The sequence below is a fragment of the Salmo trutta genome, chromosome 17 (genome assembly GCF_901001165.1).
Source record: "Salmo trutta chromosome 17, fSalTru1.1, whole genome shotgun sequence".
In the NCBI taxonomy this organism is placed as follows: domain Eukaryota; kingdom Metazoa; phylum Chordata; class Actinopteri; order Salmoniformes; family Salmonidae; genus Salmo; species Salmo trutta.
In genome coordinates this window covers 29,323,307-29,348,094 of record NC_042973.1, presented here as the reverse complement: position 1 = coordinate 29,348,094, position 24,788 = coordinate 29,323,307, and the positions used below count along the sequence as shown (strand labels likewise).

The 24,788-nt window shown below is 42.3% G+C and overlaps 1 protein-coding gene across 1 annotated transcript in view; it reads left to right on the top strand.

Moving 5' to 3' along the window:
* LOC115151994 (nuclear receptor ROR-alpha A-like) overlaps positions 1-24,788 on the top strand; it is a 254,716-nt gene that overhangs the window by 139,801 nt on the left and 90,127 nt on the right. The window contains exon 3 of the mRNA XM_029696403.1: positions 23,083-23,112. Coding sequence (XP_029552263.1) covers positions 23,083-23,112 — 30 coding nt within the window. The remainder of the gene's footprint in view (positions 1-23,082; positions 23,113-24,788) is intronic.

Here is a 24,788-nt window from a genome sequence, read left to right as displayed (position 1 = left end):
GCATTCATTGGGGAGAATTGCTGTCCATTGGAGACGTGTTTTGTCTCTGTTAACGGGCTGTGCTTCTATACACCATTTCAATGTACAAGCACCTCAACTGTGAAGTGTTAAAATTGGCACACAAAAAAATACCTAAAATATTGTCCGTGTCAGTATTGTGGTGCCACTGTACTCAAAAAGTAAAACATGCAAGGCATGCTTTGGTTTATGTGGGAGTGTAGGCTATTTACTGACAACAATACAATGCTGCTGGAGATATGTGCAAACATGTGAATGTTATTTTTTTAATACTTTTGTTATATCTAAAGATATAGTATACTGATGCTGCATATGACTGCCAAATGTGCACATTTGGATTTACAATTGGCTGTATTACAACAGACCATTTGCTAACTGTATTTTCAATATTGAACTTGTATTTCAATATTGTGATCTATAGGGAAATAGCAACATCAAGGAATCAGATGTTTGCTATTACTGTATGAAATTAAATTAGAAGACAATGTGAAGGACGAAAACTCTACTACAGTATATTAAGCCTTGCATTACGTCAGGAATGTAGCTGTCTTGGGACTGGTTACTGATGCTGCAACCATGGGTAAAATGCAACTGGGTTAAGCAGCTCATCTAAGCAGGCAGTTAGCTAAGCTCTGCTAATTCATAAATAACCATACCATAGTCTTGGATCGGTTCACCTCTAATGTGCTACTATTCCTTGCCTCGTTTTTGTTGCGTCTAAATTCAGCTTGGCTCTGTAAATAGTCGGAGTTTAGCTATCGCTCTCCCCGTCTATCAGTGCGTCGAAGAGGCATCTCAATGCTTAGCCGTCAAGAATTGCTGCGGTCAGAGCTCCTCACTCCTCTCATACTACTGTATTTGTCTCTCTACATGACCTAACACGACTGGACGTGAGCTCCCTGTGGTTCAGCCCCTTGCTGTTCTCTCCTCCCCTCGCTAGTTGTGTAAATTATGTAAGTGCAGTGGAGGGGAGGCGGTGGTGATGAGGCATACAGTAGTGGCACTCCACTTACCGGGCCTCCACTGAGCCTAGTCCTCCATCTCCCCTCTACCAAATGCATTTTTAACCGGGGTTTCCAGTGCAGTCTGGCTAGACATGGAGAAGGCATGCATGGGAGGGTTAGTAGGTTCACCACGGCAACCATTATCTAGTTAAGAGTTGTCTCTAAATGCAATGTCTGTGTATTGTTGCCATACACAGAATCTCTCTCTCTCTCTCTCTCTCTCTCTCTCTCTCTCTCTCTCTCAGAGACAGGCACTGGCTCTGTTCAGCTCCACTCATAAAATAACAATAGGCCTCATAGCACAGCACTACTCTAGAACTTCACTGCTCTGAGAGGGTTATGAGACAGCTCGATAGCCTCCACACAACTACAATCACAAAGCCCCAATAGGGAACCATCTCATGTTTATTCTAAACATCACTACGTATTTACATTTCTTATTTGCATGTCGGTTGAGGCAGAAATAGAGTGCATTCTTAAAGTATTCAGACCCCTTTACTTTTTCCACATTTTGTTACGTTACAGCCTTATTTTAAAATGGATACAATCATTTTTTCCCCTCATCAATCTACACACAATACACCATAATGACAAAGCGAAAACACGTTTTTAAAATGTTTTGCAAATGTATTAAAAAATAAAAAAACAGATACCTTATTTACATAAGTATTCTGACACTTTGCTATGAGACTTGAAATCATCCTTGAGATGTTTCTACAACTTATTTGGAGTCCACCTGTGGTAAATTAAATTGATTGGACATGATTTGGAACAGCACTCACCTGTCTATATAAGGTCCCACAGTTGACAATGCATGTCAGAGCAAAAACCAAGCCATGAGGTTGACGGAATTGTCTGTAGATCTCAGGATCGTGTCGAGGCACAGATCTGGGGAAGGGTACCAAAAAAATGATGTAGCATTGAAGGTCTCCAAGAACACAGTGGCCTCCATCATTCTTAAATGGAAGAAGTTTGGAACCCCCAAGATTCTTCCTAGAGCTGGCCGCCCGGCCAAACTGAGCAAACGGGGGGAAAGGGCCTTGATCAGGGAGGGGACCAAGAACCCGAAGGTCACTCTGACAGAGTTCCTGAGTTCCTCTGTGGAGATGGGAGAACCTTTCAGAAGGACAACCATCGCTGCAGCACTCCAATCAGGCCTTTATGGTAGATTGGCCAGACGGAAGCCACTCCTCAGTTAAAGGCACATGACAGCTTCCTTGGAGTTTGCCAAAAGCCATCTAAAGGACTCTGACCATGAGAAACAAGATTGTCTGGTCTGATGAAACCAAGATTGAACTATTTGGCCTGAATGCCAAGCATCACGTCTGAAGGAAACCTGACACCATCCCTACGGTGAAGCATGTTGGTGGCAGCATCATGATGTGGGGATGTTTTTCAGCGGCAAGGAATGGGAGACTAGTCAGGATCGAGGGAAAGATGAACGGAGCATAGTATAGAGAGATCCTTGATGAAAACCTGCTCATGAGTGCTCGGGACCTCAGATAGGGGCGAAAGTTTACCTTCCATCAGGACAACTACCATAAGCACACAGCCAAGACAACGCAGGAGTGGCTTTGGGACAAGTCTCTGAATGTACTTGAATGGCCCAGCCAGAGCCCAGACTTGAACCCAATCGAACATCACTGGAGAGAAATAGAAATAGCTGTGCAGCAACGCTCTCCAAACAACCTGACAGAGGTTGAGAGGATCTGCAAAGAAGTATTGGAGAAACTCCCCAAATCCAGTTGTGCCAAGCTTGTAGAATCATACCCAAGTAGACTCAAGGGTGTAATCGCTGCCAAATGTCCTTCAACAAAGTACTGAGTAAAGGGTCTGAATACTTATGTAAATTTAATATTTCAGTTTTTTATTTTGAATATATTTGCAAAAAAGGTTTTTAAAAAAGCTGTTTTTGCTTCGTCATTATGGGGTATTGTGTGTAGATTGATGAGGGAAAAAAACAATTTAGTCAATTTTAGAATAAGGCAGTAAAGTAACAAAATGTGGAAAAACTAAAGGGGTCAGAATACTTTCCGAATGCACTTTATATTTACCATGTCAGCCATATTTACCATGTTACAGTTTTTCAGAGCACGTTGCTAGGATTGTCTCGAACGGAGCTCTTCCAGTTTATTCTCCATTGATTGCACGTTCTCCAATAGAATGGAGGGTAGAGGCGATTTATCCACTCTGCGACATAGTCTCATCAGGTATCCCGCATGTCAGCCTCTATAGCTCTGTCTCCACCTTTATTTAACTCGGCAAGTCAGTTAAGATCACATTCTTATTTACAATGATGGCCTACCCTACCACAAAAATTATTTACAATGATGGCCTACCCTACCACAAAAATGATTTACAATGATGGCCTACCCTACCACAAAAATTATTTACAATGATGGCAAACCCTACCACAAAAAGTTGTGTTAAAAGGGATCGTCTACACGTACTGAGTAGCTGATGTTATAGACAAAAGCATGCTACATGGCAGACCAATCCGAACTCATCTCTCAGGAAGGTTCCTGTATTTTTCTGTGGCTAAATCAGCTAGGCTCATAATTTAACAATTGTATTCGTATTTACAGATGGCATATACGTTTGTTATTGAGGCACATGAAAGTTCACATGTTCCAGAACGCATTTCTGCCAAAAAAACACATTTTGATAAAAATACAACAAAAAAACTCTCAAATGCCTCTCGTGAAGTAGTGATGTGCGACATTCGCCTAGCTTCTTCAAAGGGGCACATATGTATTTCGCCTCCTCTTCCAAATCAAGGTTAGTGATAGCTGTTCTGATGTCCAGAAGCTCTTTTAGGTCATAGGAAACGATTAGTGTTGTTTTTGGTTTTAAACAGTGTTCTGATTCTGAGAGTTGTTTTTTGGGCAGGATATGTTAAAACAGCTAATTTTACCATGTGAAGAACATGCATGACCACCTTAGCACTACTCCATCACAACAACTCCGGAACTGAGATGGAACTTCACACTGTGCACAGATCAATCACAAACTGCCTGTAAATAACTGTCTATACTCAGCCCTCTCCTCCTCTCTCAGCCTCTATACTCAGCCCTCTGCACTATACAAGTAGTCTTGCCCATCCCTTCCTCTACGGCTTGCTGTGGGAGGGACCTCTCAGTGTCGTTTGTCATAACATATGCCACTCATGAGTGTGATGCATTCAGTCACACAACCCTCTCACGCCTTAAACACCCGCCCCCACAGCCCGTCTCCATGGTGAGAGACATATCGCTTATGTAGAGTTCATCTCCTTTACCAAAGGAGCTGTAGTGTCTCGCTCACATGGAGATCTGATAGCGGATAAGCACCATCTCTGTCTTCCCCTTCCGCCACCCGTTCAGTGAGTTACCATAAAGTAACTGTGTCCTAGCTGCCTGCATGGCAGAAATCGATAGGAGCTCTTCACGCGATGCTGCGCTGAGTTAGTCTGGCTCCAGAGGAATAATTAGAGAGCTAGCAGCATCTCTGTGGCACACACACACACACACACACACACACACACACACACACACACACACACACACACACACACACACACACACACACACACACACACACGCAGCCATGATGACTAATGCTGCTTAAGGAATGCTTCTCTTACATAAATCAATAGTACTTATTTATTTATCCAGCTCTCAGGCAGACTAAGCTAAGTTCTCCTTGGTGATTGTAGGTCAGTGTGTCATTGTGCCGGGGCCTGACGCTGAGATGTTTTGACAGCCTCCCCTTCCTTTCCAGCGCAAAAAAAAAGACAAAACTCCCCTTCCCCCAAAAACAGGAGATGGCACGGTTGCTCCAGAGGGGTGAGGGGCGGGCACACACGTAGCCAGACGTACACACAGGCACGCTGTAAACGCACACACACACGCGTGCATAGACACCCACACACATACACATCATCATCATGCCACTACTCCAGGGATCAGGGCCAGGAAACAGAGGAATCATCTGTGTATGTGACTATTTCACACATTTGACTAACTATGCGAACCAGCAAAGCAGAGGTATGTGAAATAATTCATGGTTATGAGTGAGTTCTATGAACACCTTTCCACTGTATTAGGTTCTCATAATTGAATAAAGCATGAAAATGCTCTGAAAATCCCCTTGGAGCGGTAGAAATGGAAGTCGCTAAAAGCGCAGAAGCCAACTCAATAAAGAATAGGAAATGAATAAATGATGAGGAGTGAACAAACTGTAGTGTATGGAAACTATGTGGTGATTTACTCCAAAACATCACTCACAAAATGAGCTACAGCAAGCAAATGAATAGTAGTAACTACATGGTGAGAATGTGTTTTATTCGATTGGTGGCCAAAGACCTCATACGTCTTTGTTAGTCTGTCCATTTCTTTGGTCAGTCTTTTTAGGTAGAATTTGTTCAAATGTATGCTCTTCATCATTAGTTTCATCAGCACACACACAAACTCACAGAGAGAGAGAGAGAGAGAGAGAGAGAGAGAGAGATACTGTGAAATATCCTGGAGGCCCTTGGCAGCGTTAAATAAAGACCTGGAAGGTTAGGAAACATCAAATTAATGCATAATAATGTGAATTGACTGCTGACTTTGATCATCTGCCTTGGGAGTGCTTTAGCATTGAGTGCTGTCACTGGCTGGGTTAAGCAAATATGGCAAGGGCTGAAATGGAGAGATAGGGGGGAGGATGGAGACAGGGAGAGACAGTCAGAAAAAAAGTAGACCTAGGTAGGCTTATTCCTTCAACACAAAGTAATGGGTATATTAGAACATACAAAATAGTTAATAAACACATTATTTGTTTATTTACTGTAGATAGATAAGTGCAAAGTGATAATTCAAAGTGATTATACTGTAATGTATATAATTTTTACATGGAGACTACTGTTTCTATGGCACAAGTGGTCACTGAAAGTGCTCTCAGTCCAGACAGTCTCACAGCAATTTAGCTGCATGAGCAAACAGCTGATAGCCTCACTTCAAAGTGATGGGCTAGCCCTACTTTATGTCACAAATGGCTGATATTCTTATTCTCAATTGATTTTAAGCTTCCCCCATAATAGAGTGGCCAGACTAATCCAGCCTTCTCAGTGAAAGAAGGTAAAAGGGATATATTTTACTATCTCATCCCACCATGCACGCACGGACGCACTCAAGCACACACACACACACACACACACACACACACACACACACACACACACACACACACACACACACACACACACACACACACACACACACCACTGTAGCCAGTGTCCCCAGACAGTCCCTGCAGATATCCTCAGGAGGACATTTACGCAATTTGTACAGCAGCAGCTGTTGTTTTGAGGATCTAAAATCATTTAGTTTAGTCTTGAAATCTGACTCCTTTTTTAAAAATCTATTAGGCATGTTACCCACTGGCACATTCAACATAAAATAAATTGCTCTGATTTTCAGCAACTGAGAATGTGAATGTTTGACTAGCTTGTTCTCCAGGCTTGAAATCATATGGATCTGAAGAGGGAGAGAGAGAGAGGGAGAGAGAAAGAATAAGAGAGAGGGGGAGGGAGACAGAGAGAGGGGGAGAGAGAAAGTGGGAGAGAAAGGAGGGATTAAGCAGGAAAATGCACAAAAAAGGGAAAACAGCAGCAGCCAGTGAATGACATTAACAAAGGGAAGAGGGATCCTGAAGGAGAGCAGACAGTGAGACAGAGGAATAAAGAACCCTTGTGTAGAGCCCGAGCAGCACAGTGATCCCAGAACCTCTCGTCACTGTATGAAAAGAATAGTGGGACAACCCCAAGGTACTGGGCTGCTAGGTGCATCTCCTAACAAGCTGACTGTTCAAAGGCTTTTTCGTGCTCTAGAGAACATGAAAGGCATGTTTAAAAATGTAAAAGCCCGATCTGTTCCAGTGCTATGGAGCGGCAGCAGGAAGCAGATTTCTACGTAGCCATAATTCCCTAGTTGCTTGCTTTGTAAATTAATTAAGATGTTTATGACAGCTCCTTGCACCTAATGGAATGCTTATACACTTTGTTATTAATTATTACTGATCACCATGGCTACTACTCTTATATATTGCTGAGATGGTATGGCCACTGAGCTACATTATACACTATCTTGAACCTAAAAGGGTTCTTCGGCTGTCCCCATAGGAGAACCCTTTGAAGATCCCTTTTGGTTCCAGGTAAAACTCTTTTGGGTTCCATGTAGGGTTCTTTCCACAGAGGGTTCTGCCTGGACCCCAAAAGGGTTCTCCTATAAGGACAGCCAAAGAACCCTTTTGCAACTCTTATTTCTAAGAGTGTAGTGTATGCATGTCCCAGGCTTATCCCCGGTCCCCTTATGCTTTCTGGAATCACCTGATTGCATTTGTGCATATGTAGGCTGTCTGCATGTGATGAGTAATGTCTGTATGCATGCGTCCATAAATGTTTGTGCTCGAGCATATTTGTGTGTGGCATGTCTCAGTCAGTGTGTCTTTGAGTACCTTCAATCATCTTGTATCTACTCTAATATTCAGCACTATAGTAATGCAGTGTCCAGTGTGATGGAAATGCTGTCATTGGCCAGCAATCCAGGAAGTGTTTGAAACACCATTGGGAAGGTTAAAAGATTGAGCTGCTGTCAAGCCTGCCGGGCCAGCATCATCATCATTGATGTTTATTGGTCCAATCTGATGTTTATTAGATGGAGGGCAGTAGGATGACACATCCCATCTATAGGGTGCTCATGCTGGCTACTGTCCTCTCAGTAACCTGTCCTGTAACTGTCCCTGGCTTTGTATGTGTTACGTTACGTTCCTTTCCGGCCACACTGTTTTCATAACCTAAAGAGGAAGCCAGGATTGTCATTCTACTCAATAAACCAGCAGCCCTTCCTCTTACCTTGTACAGTTGTTAGTGTGAGACAATGGTGTGAACTGTGGTTGACCTGGCCAGCCCAGGGGTAGGCTACAGGCTGTGTCCTACTGTTCACAGGGCTACACAATGGGGCTGGTTCATTTAGAAAGCATAAACAACCAAACTACTGTAGTAGGAATAAAGGAAATGTACAACCTTATAATGGCATCATTCTCTTATGACTCTTACTCGATTTCTGACACGGTAAATTAACAACGAGGCTGTCTCTTTTAAAATGGACAATTTCTTGTTAATCCCCTGTTTGTGGTGTGCGCTGTGCTAAATGTCCATAGATAGGACGAGGTAGTTGAATGTAAATTATGATAGTGATACTGATATCATTACTAGTTAATAATATGGTAATTATTATAACACTAACAGAAACCTGAGCAGGCTTAATTTTGTAGGAGAGGGGATTGTGTTCCTGTGTCAGCTGATCCTCCGTGGTGGAAATACTGTCTCACAGGCAGGCGCCCCATTCAGACGGAAAGCCCTGTGGGCTTGTGTTACTTAGGAGTCAATGGGACAAATAAATAAATAAACACAGCCCATTCCGTTGATTACACCATCGGAAGGAGGCTCACTTCCCCTCTCCTTCTCCTCACAGTAAGGAGGCACCGTGTCTCAGCTCTGCTGTTTGTGACTTTCTACAGGCCCATCCTCTCGTTAGATTTACATGGAGAAGAGGCGGCACACTGAAGCAACACTCCACCTGCGCCACTGCTACTGTAGCAGTGTTAAAATATGTATTCAGTCTTCCATCCAGCTCTTTATCTCCTGTGGATGGTTTATACAGTACTCGTGTAAAGTCCTCTGTTGTGTTAGCTTTGAAAAACAGAGGGGGAACTGTGATCTGTGTTCTATTAATCATAGTCCATCTCCCAAGCTGTCCCCTTATCACATATGTGTGTAATTACAGGATATTTATGCTTTAAGCACAGCTCTGTTGCCTGGAAATGGAAGAGTGGCCCCTGTAATGAACTCCCTGCTAATATGACTACCTTTGATCTGGGTGGCGCATGGAGGGCTTGCAGAACGCACAAGTTTTAATGACGAAGTACTTTACATGAAAAATAGATGGCGCACTAAGTGCCAGCCATGACGGAAGTGATTTGCTGTAGCAGCCAGTGCAGTGAGCTTCCTTCTGCTGTATTTTTCTCTCTCTCTCTCTCTCGCTCTCTTTTTCTCTTTCCCTCCAATGCTGCTCACAAACCTTCTGACATCCCTCACGCTGCTGCCTCTCCTTGTTTTAAGCAGCAGAGAGTACAGTAAGAGCACGATCTTAATTAGAGGATTGACAGACATGTAATTCATCTCCCAGGATGTGTTATTACATGGGAGGATTCAGAGGGCTAGTTTGCATTATTGGCCAGCGCTATGACCAGTCCTAACGGGGCTGCAGCTCTCTCCCTTCTGAACAATTACAGCCAAGTCCTTATCAGCACACGCTTCAGTCCACTCATCTAAGACCTGGGAGGACACAGAAGTAACAAGAAGATTTGCAATGGACTCAACAGTGCCTACAGATATTAGATCAGCATTTATACTTAGGGATCAGAGTGCTCCACTTGATCTAACCTAGATGAGAGTGATAGTATGAAATGTATGTCGATTTTAAAATTATTCAGTGCTTTTCTTTGAGTCCTTAATGTATCATTTTGACATAGGTACCCACTGGACCACTCTTTTAACTGCTTGTCATAGGACAGACTATCAGACATCAGTTCCATTGTGTACAATGTGTTATCAATATAGTAGGCCTATCTGGTCTTGTAAAGATTGGATGGAAAGAATTTTACTGCGGTAGATACACTATATATACAAAAGTATGTGGACACCCCTTCAAAATAGTGGTTTTGGCTATTTCAGCCACACCCATTGCTGACAGGTGTATTAAATTGAGCACACAGCCATGCAATCTCTATAGACAAACATTGGTAGTAGAATGGTCTTACTGAAAAGCTCAGTTACTTTCAACGTGGCACCGTCATAGGATGTCACCTTTCCAGCAAGTCAGTTCCTCAAACTTCTGCCCTGCCAGAGCTGCCCCAGTCAAATGTAAGTGCTGTTGTTGTGCAGTGGAAACGTATAGGAGCAACAACGGCTCAGCTGCAAAGTGGTAGGCCACACAAGCTCACAGAACCGGACCGCCGAGTGCTGAAGCGCGTAGCTCATAAAAATTGTCTGTCCTCGGTTGCAACACTCACTACCGAGTTCTAAACTGTCTCTGGAAGCAATGTCAAGACAATACATGTTCGTTGGGAGCTTCATGAAATGGGTTTCCATAGACGAGCAGCCGCACACAAGTCTAAGATCACCATGCGCAATGCCAAGCTTCGGCTGGAGTGGTGTAAAGCGCCCCCGCCATTGGACTCTGGAGCAGTGGAAACGCGTTCTCTGGAGTGATGAATAACGCTACACCATGTGGCAATCCGACGGATGAATCTGGGTTTGGCAGATGCCAGGAGAATTCTACCTGCCCCAATGCATAGTGCCAACTCTAAAGTTTGGTGGAGGAGGAATAATAGTCTGGGGCTGTTTTTTATGGTTCGGGCTAGGCCCCTTAGTTCCAGTGAAGGGAAATCTTAACTCTACAGCATACAATGACATTCTAGACGATTCTGTGCTTCCAACTTTGTGGCAATAGTTTGGGGAAGGCCCTTTCCTATTTCAGCATGACAATGCCCCCGTGCACAAAGTGAGGTCCATGCAGAAATGGTTTGTCGAGATCGGTGGTGAAGAACTTGACTGGCCTGCACAGAGCCCTGACCTCAACCCCCTCGAACACCTTTGGGAGGATTTGGAACGTCGAGCCAGGACTAATCACTCAATATCAGTGCCCGACCTCACTAATGCTCTTGTGGTTGAATGGAAGCAAGTACTCGCAGTAATGTTCCAACATCTAGTGGAAAACCTTCTCGAAAGAGTGGAGGCTGCTATAGCAGCAAAGGGTGGACCAACTCCATATTAATACCCATGATTTTGGAATGAGATGTTTGACGAGCAGGTGTCCACATACTTTTGGTCATGAGGTGTATGAAGATAAAACATGGTACTGAAGCCCTTTCCTGCAGTCAAATGACCAAATGCCCCTCTAGCGGCTTCATCGGTGGAATGCTATTATTTGTCAACATTTCATAGTGAATCAATATTATTTCAAAAAACCCTGCTGAAAATCCAGTGATTCTATGTAAAACCATTTTGTCATATTTCAGTCTTCTGTGATGTATATAAAGTGTAATATAAATTGAATACATTTGAACTTTATATCTGACATGGTCTTCTTTTTTTAAGCCCCTAACCATGTGTGTGAGGTGTATACTTTTGTTTCGAAGTAGATTTGTTTAAGACCAAGTCCCTGATTTAGCCCACTGCAGTAAAAGGTTTAATGTGACAGCTGAGAAGTACAAAGACTAGATTCCTATCAGGATTGGGACAGGTCAGTCTGATGAGCACCACACTACCAGCATGTTATTTACAATAGTGTTACAGATGTAGGATCTTAATTTGATCACCTGGCTGTAGGATAACTTTCCTGCAATGCAAGACATTTAAAACTGTAGTGTATTTGAGATTCAAAAAGGGTTCTGAAGTTTGTAATTTCCAATTTGACATTTCAGACTTGATTTTCTCTTACGAAAGATTTATCAACCCCTTCAAAAATGTATATTAATTATAATCCACATCTCCTGTTGCTGCAGGATTTTTTTCCTGCTATATATTATTTTTAAAACCCCTGCCAGTAGCAAACTGGCTCAAATTAAGATCCTACAACTATATAGACTCCAGTAAAGGCAGTCCACATTTTTATCATTTAGCAGATGCTCTTGTCCAGAGTGACTTACAGTATTTAACCTTTATTTAACTAGGCAAGCGCTACTATATTGTAGTGAGTGCATACATTTTCATTTGTACTGGTCACCCGTGGGAATCAAACCCGTAACTCTCGCTTTGCAAGTGCTATGTTCTACCAACTGAGCCACACAGGACCCTAGTAGCATGGACAATGCTGTTGTGGTTTCCTGTAGAGATGTCTATGTGGTGAGACATCCTTAGTGCTGCAGATGCACAACAACAGCAGACCACACAGAGAAGAACATAGCAGAGCTTTGAAAAGGTTAATCTGAAAGTTTCATCACCTTTAGTTAGTTATTTTTCTAGGCATACTGATTTGGTTAGCCCAAGAGAGCACATTGCAAAAAATGTTCTAATATTGCCAGTTTTACATTATAATTGAGAGATATAATTAACTCTAGTATTATGAATATATATGTGTATAATTGCATTCAGCTTTACATTGCTACCTGTGTAGGACTCAGTTCATTCTGAATTAGAATTCATAAGGTCTTATCCTCAGGGAACTGTTGGGTTGTCTGGCTCTCAACTTGAACCTGGGAATATTTCCTTCTGTAACCTTGCTGAGGTGATGCAGGCAGGAATTTGTTAGAATGTTGACTTCTTTGAGGTGGGAGTGGAAGGAGATTGGCTGTAGCAAGTAGTGTTTGCCCTTTGCTCTCTTCACTTTTCTGGCCACCATTCACTTCCATCCTCCCGACAACCTCAAGGTCTTGCTATGCTAGGCATTCATGTGAAAAGGCTGAAAAAATGACTGTACTGTGCGTCTTTCTCAGAAAGGAAGTATATTCAAGCAGGAATTCATTTTCTGAACCCAGGTCAGAGGTCATCGCCTCCAACCCTCAGACTGAGTAATGAAATTCAGCTTCCTCTGTAATGTTCAGTTCTGCTCTGGCTGTTCTGACTGACTGTTGGTAAACATTTGAGATACGCCATATCATTAGATAGATAAAAACATACATGTATTACTGTAATGTCTGTTTTACATGGAAATTATTAGAAACATTGCGAGGAAGAACATTTCAAATGTTGATGAACTATGTATGTACTCCAGAATCCATAAAACTATGTACGTACTTCAGAATCCATTATATATATATATATATATATATATATATATATATATATATATATAAAAAAACATGAATATATTTAAATATATACAGTACCAGTCAAAAGTTGGAAGTTTTTCTTAATTTTTACTATTTTCTACATTGTATAATAATAGTGAAGACATCAAAACTATGAAATAACACATATGGATACTAACCAAAAAAGTGTTAAACAAATTAAAATATATTTTAGATTCTTCAAAGTAGAAGATGACAGCTTTGCACACTCTTGGCCTTCTCTCAACCAGCTTCACCTGGAATGCTTTTCCAACAGTCTTGAAGGAGTTCCGACATATGCTGAGCACTTTTTGGCTGGTTTTACTTCACTCTGCGGTCCAACTCATCCCAAACCATCTCAATTGGGTTGAGGTCGGGTGATTGTGGAGGCCAGGTCGTCTGATGCAGCACTCCATCACTCTCCTTCTTTCTCAAATAGCCCTTACACAGCCTGGAGGTGTGTTGGGTCATTTTTTAACCATAATGTAACTAGGCAAGTCAGTTAAGAACAAATTCTTATTTACAATGACAGCCTACCGGGGAACAGTGGTTTAACTGCCTTGTTCAGGGGCAGAACGACAGATTTTTACCTTGTCAGCTCAGAGATTCAACCCAGAAACCTTTTGGTTACTGGCCCAATGCTCTAACCACTAGGTTACCTGCCAGTTATTGTCTTGTTGAAAAACAAATGATAGTCCCACTAAGCGCAAACCAGATGGATGGCGTAATGCTGCAGAATGTTGTGGTTGCCATGCTGGTTAAATGTGCCTTGAATTCTAAATAAATCACAGACAGTGTCACCAGCAAAGCACCTCACCCCATCACAACTCCTCCTCCAACCCCACACGCGGAATCATCCGTTCACCTACTCTGTGTCTCACAACAGTTGATGTTGAGATGCGTCTGTTACTTGAACTCTGTGAAGCTTTTATTTGTCTGCAATCTGAGGTGCAGTTAATTGATGATTTCTGAGGCTGGTAACTCTAATGAATTGATCCTCTGTAGCAGAGGTAACTCTGGGTCTTCCTTTCCTGTGGCGGTCCTCATGAGAGCCAGTTTCATCATAGCGCTTGATGGTTTTTGTGACTGCACTTGAAGAAACTTTCAAAGTTCTTGAAATTTTCCAGATTGACTGAAGTTTCTTCAAGTGCAGTCGCAAAAACCTTCAAGCGCTATGATGAAACTGGCTCTCATGAGGACCGCCACAGGAAAGGAAGACCCAGAGTTACCTCTGCTGCAGAGGATACGTTCATTAGCGTTACCAGCCTTAGAAATTGCAGCCCAAAAAAATGCTGCACAGAGTTCAAGTAACAGACACATCTCAACATCAACTGTTCAGAGGAGACTGCATAAATCAGGTCTTCATGGTCGATTTGCTGCAAAGAAACCACTATTAAAGGACACCAATAAGAATAAGAGTCTTGCTTGGTCCAAGAAACATGAGCAATGAACATTAGACGGGTGGAAATCTGTCTTTTGGTCTGAGTACAAATTTGACATTTTTGGTTCCAACCGCCGTGTCTTTGTGAGAAGCAGAGTAGGTGTATGGATGATCTCCGCATGTGTGGTTCCCACAGTGAAGCATGGAGGAGGAGGTGTGATGGGGTTGGGGTGCTTTGCTGATGACACTGTCAGTGATTTATTTAGAATCTAAGGCACACTTAACCACATTCTGCAGCGATACTCCATCCCATCTGGTTTGCGCTTAGTGGGACTATCATTTGTTTTTGAATGGGATAATGACCCAACACACCTACTATGTAGAAAATAGTAAAACATAAAGAAAAACCCTTGAATGAATAGGTGTGTCCAAACCTTTGACTGGTACTATATATATATATATATATAATATATATATATATATATATATATATATATATATAAAGAATCCATGCTGTCCAACTGTGTGTTGTTTTGTGTGAGCCTGTGAGCACACGCAGTAGTGGTCAGTGCATTCTGTGGTGTACAGTATAGTACAGGTCACTACAGTACAGAGCATCAAGGTGGTCTGGATGGGCTGTATTTATGGTTCAGGCTGAGAGGGTATTGGGTTTCATGTGTGGTTCAGGCTGGATCACAGGGAGATTACTGAGAGCTAGGAATCGCCCACTCAGAGTCCACACACACACAGAGGCCTGTACTGTGCCCCTGGCCTCATTTTGACCAGCACAGAGGGGATTCCTGTGTCTACCGGCCCCCAGGGACCAGCTCTCAAAGGGTTACAGAGGAGTAGACTGCCATGGAGGATCAGGAGCAGCAGAAACACTGTCTTTTGGCTTTTTACCGATTTACAGACAATTACAGTTTTTTTTCTGAATGAAAAGGAAGTTGTTAATTATTTATAATTTTTCAGACCACACTTTTTCTGAAATCGGCTCACCTTCATTGGTCTTTTAAGAGTGTTAGGAAACAACACTTGGCAGTAAGCTATGGTGTTAAAGATTCACAGCTTATTTAGTATCATTGTAAATATGAGTATTACGTTGTTGTTATGAACCTTCCTCCACACAATGGCCTCTTACAAAAGGCAATGCGATCCCTCGTTAAGGCCGGGAACATTGCAGCACCGTTACGTGACTGTTTGCGGCTCTCACCATTTGTTCAAGCACTCAGCTGAGTGAACCTGGGCTGCGGCATCTCACCAATAACAATAGCGCTTATCGCTCGGCTCCCTGCGGTACAATTAAAATTCCGTCAGAGTATTCAATCTGCCTCCTAGCCATGCCTGCTGTTCCCGCGGCCCTCCTGGGCCATGTCTATTCCTCTGCCACCATGTATAATTCACGAGCCACCACACAGCTCCACACACACCGCACTGAGGACTCACCTGGAGACTCACAGGCCCAATAAAGCAGAACTGCACAGGGGGAGAAGCGTGCAGGAGTTTGGCAAACATACTGTAGGGAGGGAAGAGTCTGCAAGAGAGCCCTTGTTGACCACAAGGGCTATATCTGGTAATCATTGAGTCATTCGGATAATTTTAGATATCCAGGCTTATATAAATATATATAGAGAGAAATATATATATAGAGAGATAAATATGATTGTTTTTTTCTCCTTCTTTCTCCTCTCTTCTCTTGAAAGACAATTGTGGTGTCCTCTAAAACTAATTTGGATGTAAATCTTCTATTTGTAGATAATTCCATAGTGATGCATAGGAGTAACCTGTGGAGCCCTCTGAGTGGTTGCTTTTAGTTAAAACCAATTAGAAATGACCAGAAATAACAGTGCCTGGAGACAGAGAAGTCATTTTTCTCCTACGCCTCCCCAGAGAGTTGGCCTCTCCATGGATTAAGTGTTTTAGTATATTAGGGGGCAGCTGATTAGAACCATTATGCTTTTTTAATCATTACATTTTTGCATTTATAGTTTTTGCTAGTATAATAAGGCTAAGTGTGTCACTACAGAAGGGACACTTATTGGAGTGACTGTGTATGAAGCTGAGCTAGCTCCCCAATTCATCTTACAGTGTATTGTGTGTGTGAGTACTTATTGTATTGGGAACCTTTCTTGTAACATTTACCTCTCTCCTCTCTCTTAGTACAGCCAGCTAAAGTGCAGTATATACTTTCTTTCATATGGCACTCAATATAGTGTATTGTACTCTTTTCTTTGTATGGCATGATGCTTTGGATGTGAATTACTCTGAAAGTGAATTGTATCTACAGTTCCAATGTGTATCACAGAAAAGATGGCCCTAATAATGGACACTGATGGGCTCTGAGTACTTGGGTTCAATAGCCCATGATTTCAGGAGAACCCCACTACTCCTTACCAGGCACCAGTGTGTGAGGCCTCCTGTAGCTGGGGCTGCTGTGCTGCTCTGGTCTGGTCTGTGCTGGCCGTGTCCTTGTGCGCATTGGGCGTAGAACGTTGGAGTGCTAAGCAGAGCGAAGCGGGAAGCGGACTGGAGGAAGTGGGCCTCCCTGTCTCCCCAGACTGAGCAGTGAATGAGGATAAGTGAGGAGCGCCAGTCAATGAATCAAGCAGCAGGAAGGCAGGGAGCAGCCAGGGGGAGAGTGTGACGTCCCCGCGGGAGGGGCTTCGCATTAGGAACTTCCTCGTCTGTGTGTTTCTGGCACAGGTTAAATGGATCGCTCCCATTAGCGCGCTGAGAGGACAGCTCCATTATATGAAGGAGACTGTAACTTTGAATGTCACGGTGCAACAACCCCTGAATGCACCGGTGTCTCCCAGGGAGGGAGGGTGACAATAACCATCCATGATAATCATTCCCTGTCAGGCTTTAAGGAACTTGGAATTATGACGTACGGCCTGCCGCACGCCTCAGACTTCATTACAGCGCTGTCACTTTGAGCTGCAGTCTTCGCCGAAGAAGCACCACTCGGCTGCCTGGCCTGGCCCCAGCCCTCTCCCCGGCCCGCTCCCCTTATGTCTCAGTGGCATGTTTACAGGATGTGTGCCCCCTGCAGATAGATGTAGTGGAGGTTAACCTCCAGCCGTCTGCACACCTACTCCTTTCTGATCTGACAAGGTGGCAATTCTCATGAGAAGGTACTGGAGAGAACATGTGCTGTGAATGTTTACCACTGTGAGGTAGAATCAGAATGATCAAAGGTTTCAAGGTGACAGCCATCCCCTCCTTCCATTGTGACAAATGGTAATCTCTACTAAAAATATTCATTAGCTCAGTAGTTAAATGAGGGAAGTTTAATGTAGCACACTATCAAAATGTTTGGCTAAAGGGACAAATGAATGGCCATAGATTTGTATACACTCTACTATGGTCTAGTAACGGCAAGCTTGTCTGTCAAGGAGAGAATCACCGACAAAGTGAACTCTGAACCTGCCATCCAGTGGAGTAGACATACCTTATTGACACAGAGGTTGTTTCTGCCCAAAACACCAGAGCCTAGCCCACCCTCCCCCTCCACTTCCCACAGCCTGACTCACATATTGGCTCCCTGGCCCCTACCCTGTGCCACCTCCAATCAGAGGGCTCTGAATAACACATAGAGGAGGAAGTGGGCTAACTGTCCACCCCTTCCTCTCCTCCCCTCCCCTGCCATGGAGCCTTTAGCTCTGTTGACAGTAATGATTTCCTCCTTTATGTCTAAGTACATTTTTGGTGTAACGATTAGTTTTCTTATCTCTAAGTGACATTGACAGAATGGCTGTTCGTGACGTGGGGAGGATGGGAGACAGATAGCTGATAGGACTGGGCCAATAGGATTCAGATACACAGGGCTAATACACAGTGCAGTGCAGGGGGATACAGGGAGACATAATAAGAAAATTAGGAACAGAAAGAGCACAAAATATGGACCTTCTTAGTTTGGTCTTGTTTAGCGCATCAGAGTGTGTAGCTTTTCAATCCTTGTGGCTTTGTGGTAAACTGTTGGCAACACACAGATGTCATGTTGCTCTCACCGTTCCCTATTATAAACACTGCTCTGAAGCATCACTATTATTTTCCCTTATCAGTGGGTACACCATGTTCATTCTTTTGTTTTTTTCTCATCCATTGCCTTTTCTGCGGGAAACAACATGTTGAGATATACAGTACCAGTCAAAAGTTTGGACATACCTACGCATTCAAGGGTTTTTCTTTATTTGACTATTTCTATATTGTATGATAATAGTGAAGACATCAACACTATGAAATAACAGATATGGAATCATGTAGTAACCAAAAAAGTGTTAAACAAATCAAAATATATTTTAGATTCTTCAAAGTAGCCACCCTTTGTCTTGATGACATCTTTGCACACTCTTGGCCTTCTCTCAACCAGCTTCACGAGGAATGCTTTTCCAACATTCTTGAAGGAGTTCTCACATATGCTGAGCAATTGTCGGCTGCTTTTCCTTCACTGTGCGGTTCAACTCATCCCAAACCATCTCAATTGATTTGAGGTCGGGTGATTGTGGAGGCCAGGTCATCTGATGCAGCACTCCATCACTCTCCTTCTTAGTCAAATAGCCCTTACACAGCCTGGAGGTGTGTTGGATCATTGTCCTGTTGAAAAACAAATAATAGTCCCACTAAACGCAAACCAGATGGAATGGCGAATGGCTGCAGAATGCTGTGGTAGCCATGCTGGTTAAGTGTCCTTGAATTCTAAATAAATGACAGACATTGTCACCAGGAAAGCACCCCCACACCATCACACCTCCTCCTCTATGCTTCACGGTGGGAACCACACTTGCTGAGATCATCCATTCATCTACTCTGCGTCTCACAAAGACACGGCGGTTGGAACCAAAAATCTCAAATTTGGACTCATCGGACCAAAGGACAGATTTCCACCTGTCTAATGTCCATTGCTTGTGTTTCTTTTTGCCCAAGCATGTCACTTATTCTTATTGGTGTCCTTTGGTAGTGGTTCCTTTGCAGAAATTCAACCATAAGGCCTGGTTCACGCGGTCTCCTCAGAACATGTGTCTGTTACTTGAACTCTGTGAAGCATTTATTTGGGCTGAAATCTGAGTTGCAGTTAACACTAATGAATTTATCGTCTGCAGCAGAGGTAACTCTGGGTCTTCCTTTCCTGTGGCGATCGTCATGAGTGCCAGTTTCATCATAGCGCTTGATGGTTTTTGCAACTGCACTTGAAGAAACTTGAAATGTTCCGGGTTGACTGACCTTCATGTCTTAAAGTAACAATGGACTGTAGTTCCTCTTTGCTTATTTGAGCTGTTCTTGCCATAATATGGACTTGGTATTTTACCAAATAGGGCTATCTTCTGTATACCACCCCTACCTTGTCACAACATAACTGATTGTCTCAAACGCATTAAGAAGGAAAGAAATTCCACAAATTTACTTTTAAGAATGCACACCTGTTAATTGAAATGCATTCCAGGTGCCTACCTCATGAAGCTGGTTGAGATAATGCCAAGAGTTTGCAAAGCTGTCATCAAGGCTACTTTGAAGAATCTCAAATATAAAATACATTCTGGTTTGTTTAACACTTTTGTTGTTGTTGTTGAAAATAGTAAAAATAAAGAAAAACCATGGAATGAGTAGGTGTGTCCAAACTTTTGACTGGTACTCTATTTCCGAGTTCTGTGGAACAGCAAGCTGATTTAATATTGTGACATATTGGGCAGAATAGGAATTAGCCCTGCTTTTTCTACCAATTGTGTTGTGCGTCTTCAGTAAAATATCTGGAGTACAACTCATGCCTTAGAATCCTATATCTAACAATAACCAGAGCCTGATTGCGCCAATGTCAGAATGTCTGTTTTATGTGTCTATAATACAGTTTATAAGATCTGAAGAGAAGCCAATAAATAGCTCCCATTTTGATATGCACACCTGATACTCTATTTCCACAACATGAAACCAGAGAGGTTCCTTACATGGTGTTAGAGTTCTAAGTCCTCTAGCCTTTCAACACACAAGGTTTTTTCTGCCCAACACATCCATTAACACAGCACGTTGACTCCACCATTCCCCCATGGCCTATGAGGCTAACACTGACTGCCACACTGAATACCCTGTTATTTGATTGAGATATTAAAGGAGGATTACCGTTTTTTATCCTTGCGTAATGTCACAGTTGGACAGACAGTGTTTGGCCGTGAGCCTGATCACAGAGCCTTGGCCCCTAGGTGGCTGTTTTGTAGTTGAGTTAAAATGATGTCGAATAATAAACTACATTTATCAATCTGACTCCATGTGAATAAATGCAATAGGCCTGAAGTGTCTCTTGTGGGTCTAGCAAGATATAGTATTGCCTTACCATTCCTTTTATTTATAATTACACTTAAGATGACAGTAAGGCAATTATTGATGTCTGGATACTAAATTGGGCACTGGATACTAATCTGGGCAATCCAAGTTCCAGCATTAATTAATTCAGTCAAGTTTAGCTCAGAGATGTGAAGTTAAAACACAAGCATATGCTTGCTATGTGTAGTGTAAATAACTGTATAATTTAGGATTTACAAATATAACATTATGAACATGTAGTCAAACAAATAGTTACTTTATAAATAAGGAATGCATTTACTCAAATCAATTAATAGATTTTTTAGTCACGAATGAATTAACACTTCCAAAATAGGAGTGTTCATGGAATACATTACAAAATAAGACGGAGTCAATTTCTATGACCAATAAGTGGTTACACGTGTCTTCAGTTCAGAATCATCTCCTAGAGAGAAAGTGTTTTTACACTGGAGTTTGCAGACAAGATATTGATGAACCAAAGGATACTCAGACCTTTTATACATGAAAAAACGGAAACTCACCCCCAACCTAAATTAACATTAATTTGCAGTTTTCTTGTGAAAACAAAAGAAAGGACATCACACCCAGATACTAATTACCACATTCCTAAATGTCTATGAAACAACAGGACACAGACATTTTCCCATCTGATAAGAAGTGATGTGGGGAAAAAATGTATATAGTTACATATCGGGATATTATTTTTGACGATATATCACAATATTATTTTTGTGCAAGTTGGCTGTACCTGCACCAAAACTCAAGTATTGTTCCTTCATAGCTTGTTCTTCATCTTCCTTTTAAATAGGGAGACAATTTGTTCTCAACACTTTTATTTTCATGACTGATCAAAACTCGTTTTCTCATAGCTCTCTCTTGTCCCTCTGCAGTAGACATATGGTGAGCAATATATTTGGAAAATCGAATCGCAATAAAATCACAATTCATCGTGAGAATCATGAGATTTGCAATACATATCTTATCAGCACCTAAGTATCGTGATAATATTGTATCGTGATAAGCGGACAGCCCAACAGACAGATTTGTCCTGGTCACTCTAAAAAGGAAATTACATTACAAATACAATACAACAACACGTCAAACTGCTGAGCTCGTTAAGAGCGATTGAAATAATCCAAACATGACAATAGAAACTAATTCAATTACATTCACAACGTCAGGTCCAATTTTAATCACTTTCAGCCTTGAGGGTGGAGGGAACCAAATGGAGTCTCTTGTACTTTGCTTTTGGAAGTGGTAAAACATGGTTATTTCTCTAGATAATACCATGAATCGTGACTGACCACACACTATGATCCCACGCTAGTTAGTCCTGCACTCTTAGAAAAAAAAAGGGTTCCAAAAGAGCTCTTCGACTGTCCCCATAGGATAACCTTTTTTGGTTCCAGGTAGAACCCTTTTTGGTTTCAGGTAGAACTCTTTTGGGTTCCATGTAGAACCCTCTATGGAAAGGATTTTACCTGGAACCCAAAAGGATTCTTCAAATGGTTCTCCTATGTGGACAGCCGTAGAACCGTTTTAGGTTCAAAGTGTGTGACGCTGTCTCTATCACAGTCCAACAAGGTTATCATCTCGCCCCACTACAGTTTCCCCTCTCTCTTTCTGCTCCTTGGACCTGATATCAGATGTGTTTCTGTGTACAGAAAGCTGACGGGCTTATTTGTTTCCCCCCTCGTTGGTCTTTCCCCTCAAACATGTCTGAAACATTGTTATCTCCGGCCAGTCGCTCTTTTTTCCCCCAACGAGAATTATTGAATCATGTCAGCCCGTCATCCCCTGAGTTTCAGCTGCAAGCTGTAGAAAAATGTGCCATTGCTTCTGCATGACATGTGGGATCTATTAGTGTGCTCTCACCCTGCAAAGCATGAGCATCCGGACCCACTGGGGCCCATGGTTGGCTGTGCGATGTCCCGCGTCGGGCTCCCAGGGCATTAGACCAGGGAGGCTCATCAGATGAGTTGACACCCGAAGGGGGGAAAGCTGAGGACTGCCAGTCCCGCTCCTTCTCCTGCTCCGCCTCACCCTCAGAACACAGGTCTGACTCACAGTGAGGTTACAGTGCTGCCGTTTCCCGCTCTGGGGAAAATAATTACTCATGTACTGACTATAGGCCTTGTGAGGTCACACGTGGGGGCATTACCATGTTTGTGCAGATTTGTATTCCGGACTTGGTTTGTTTTTGTATGAATTTACGCGATCTGGATGCTGTTGTCTGTGGGGTTGGAGCCACCTTGCCAGGGTTGTTCCTATGGGTTTTTCAGTCGTAGAGCCAATCACACCACTGCGCTGAGCCTACATGAGTCCTCTGTGACCTCTGTGATCTAGCCGAGAGACAGACTGGAGCACTACAGGGCCACAGCAGCCCAGTCACATAGCAACACAGCCATGGTGTGCAAAGGGGTTAAGTTAGGCCTGGGGATATTGTATGACTGTCCTTAATTTACAGATTTAATGGAAGTTTTAATAAATCTGTTTCTCTCTGTTTTTCAGGTATTTCAGTAACAAAGAAGACACATACCTGTGAGTACAAACCATTTGAAAACATGTATTCAACTTGAAATTAATACCAAAACGCATAACAATATGTACATTAGCCTACATTATTGCATGATAATAATTGAATACAACAACATACCTCGCCTACTTTTATAAAACCACATTTTAAAATCACACATTAATAGGGAATAATGAAGAATAGCAAAAATGAAAAAAGTTGAGTTGAGAAAATGTGAAAGTATAAGGTTATGTTGCTGTTGGAGGTCAATGTGTGATATGAGAACGGTATTCCCAGTACACACGCAGGCCGACTGTAGTAACAGTAGTAATACAAAACACAACATTCATTTAATCTTCTTTTCATCCTAAGTATACCTTTTCATCCTATACCTTATACTTAGGATGAAAAGAAGATTAAATTAATGTTGTGTTTTGTATTACTACTGTTACTACAGTCGGCCTGCGTGTGTACTGGGAATACCGTTCTCATATCACACATTGACCTCCAACAGCAACATAACCTTATACTTTCACATTTTCTCAACTCAACTTTTTTTCATTTTTGCTATTCTTCATTATTCCCTATCTGTGTGTAGAACTGGAGAGAATATTTTAATAATGCCAGAGAGGAAATTGAAATTATATGCAGTCATATGACTGTCTGAAATCATGCTCTGATATCCCAGCCAGACAGTTTGCTGAAGCTCCTCTTTGTTCTCTGCAATGCTTGCAACTGACAAAACAAAGATGAGGGTTCGTTAAGGGTTCTTTGAGAAGGGTGATTGTTTTATGTGGAACCATAGTGACCCAAAGAACCCTTTAAGCTCTTCAATAGTTCTTTGCAGTTCAAAAAAGGGTTCTTTCCTCTTTTAGCGATAATTCAAATGTAGGGGCGGCGGGTCATTCAAATATGTTGGGGTGTGGTTTTCTCACAGCTCTTTTTGTGCAACTGTGAGTGAGAGTGTCATTCCAGTTTAACTAATCTGTTGTGTTATGCTATTAAACATTATATATATGACTATGACCAGTGAAGTTGTCTCATGAAAGACTCACATATGGCCTTGTGTCAATTTAGAACGTTTGACTAAATCAGTAGTTCTTCATTCTCCCCTCCTGGATCCCCATCTGTTCTAGAGCCACCAAACCTGATTCAACTTGTTAATAAACACCATAATAAAACCTATGGAATTTTAATATGGCTATTAAATCAGAATTTTAAAAAACGGAATCATTCTACAAAGAACATTTGAGATTGTGAAAGGTTCTTTATAGAACTAAATCGCCATATAGTTTCTATAAAGAACCTTAAAAACACTACATGACCAAAGGTATGTGGTCCCCTGCTCGTCGAACCTCTCATTCCAAAATCATTGGCATTAATATGTAGATAGACCCCCCTTTGCTGCTATAATAGCCTCCACTCTTCTGGGAAGGCTTTCCACTAGATGGTGGAACATTGCTGCGTGGATGTGCTTCCATTCAGCCACAAGTCCATACAGAGCAATAGTGAGGTCGGCGCTGATGTTGGGCGATTAAGCCTGGCTCGCAGTCGGTGTTCTAATTCATCCCAAAGGTGTTCGATGGGGTTAAGGTCAGGGCTCTGTGCAGGCCAGTCAAGTTCTTCCACACCAATCTCGACAAACCATTTCTGTATGGACCTCGCTTTGTACACAGTGGCATTGTCAGGCTGAAACAGGAAG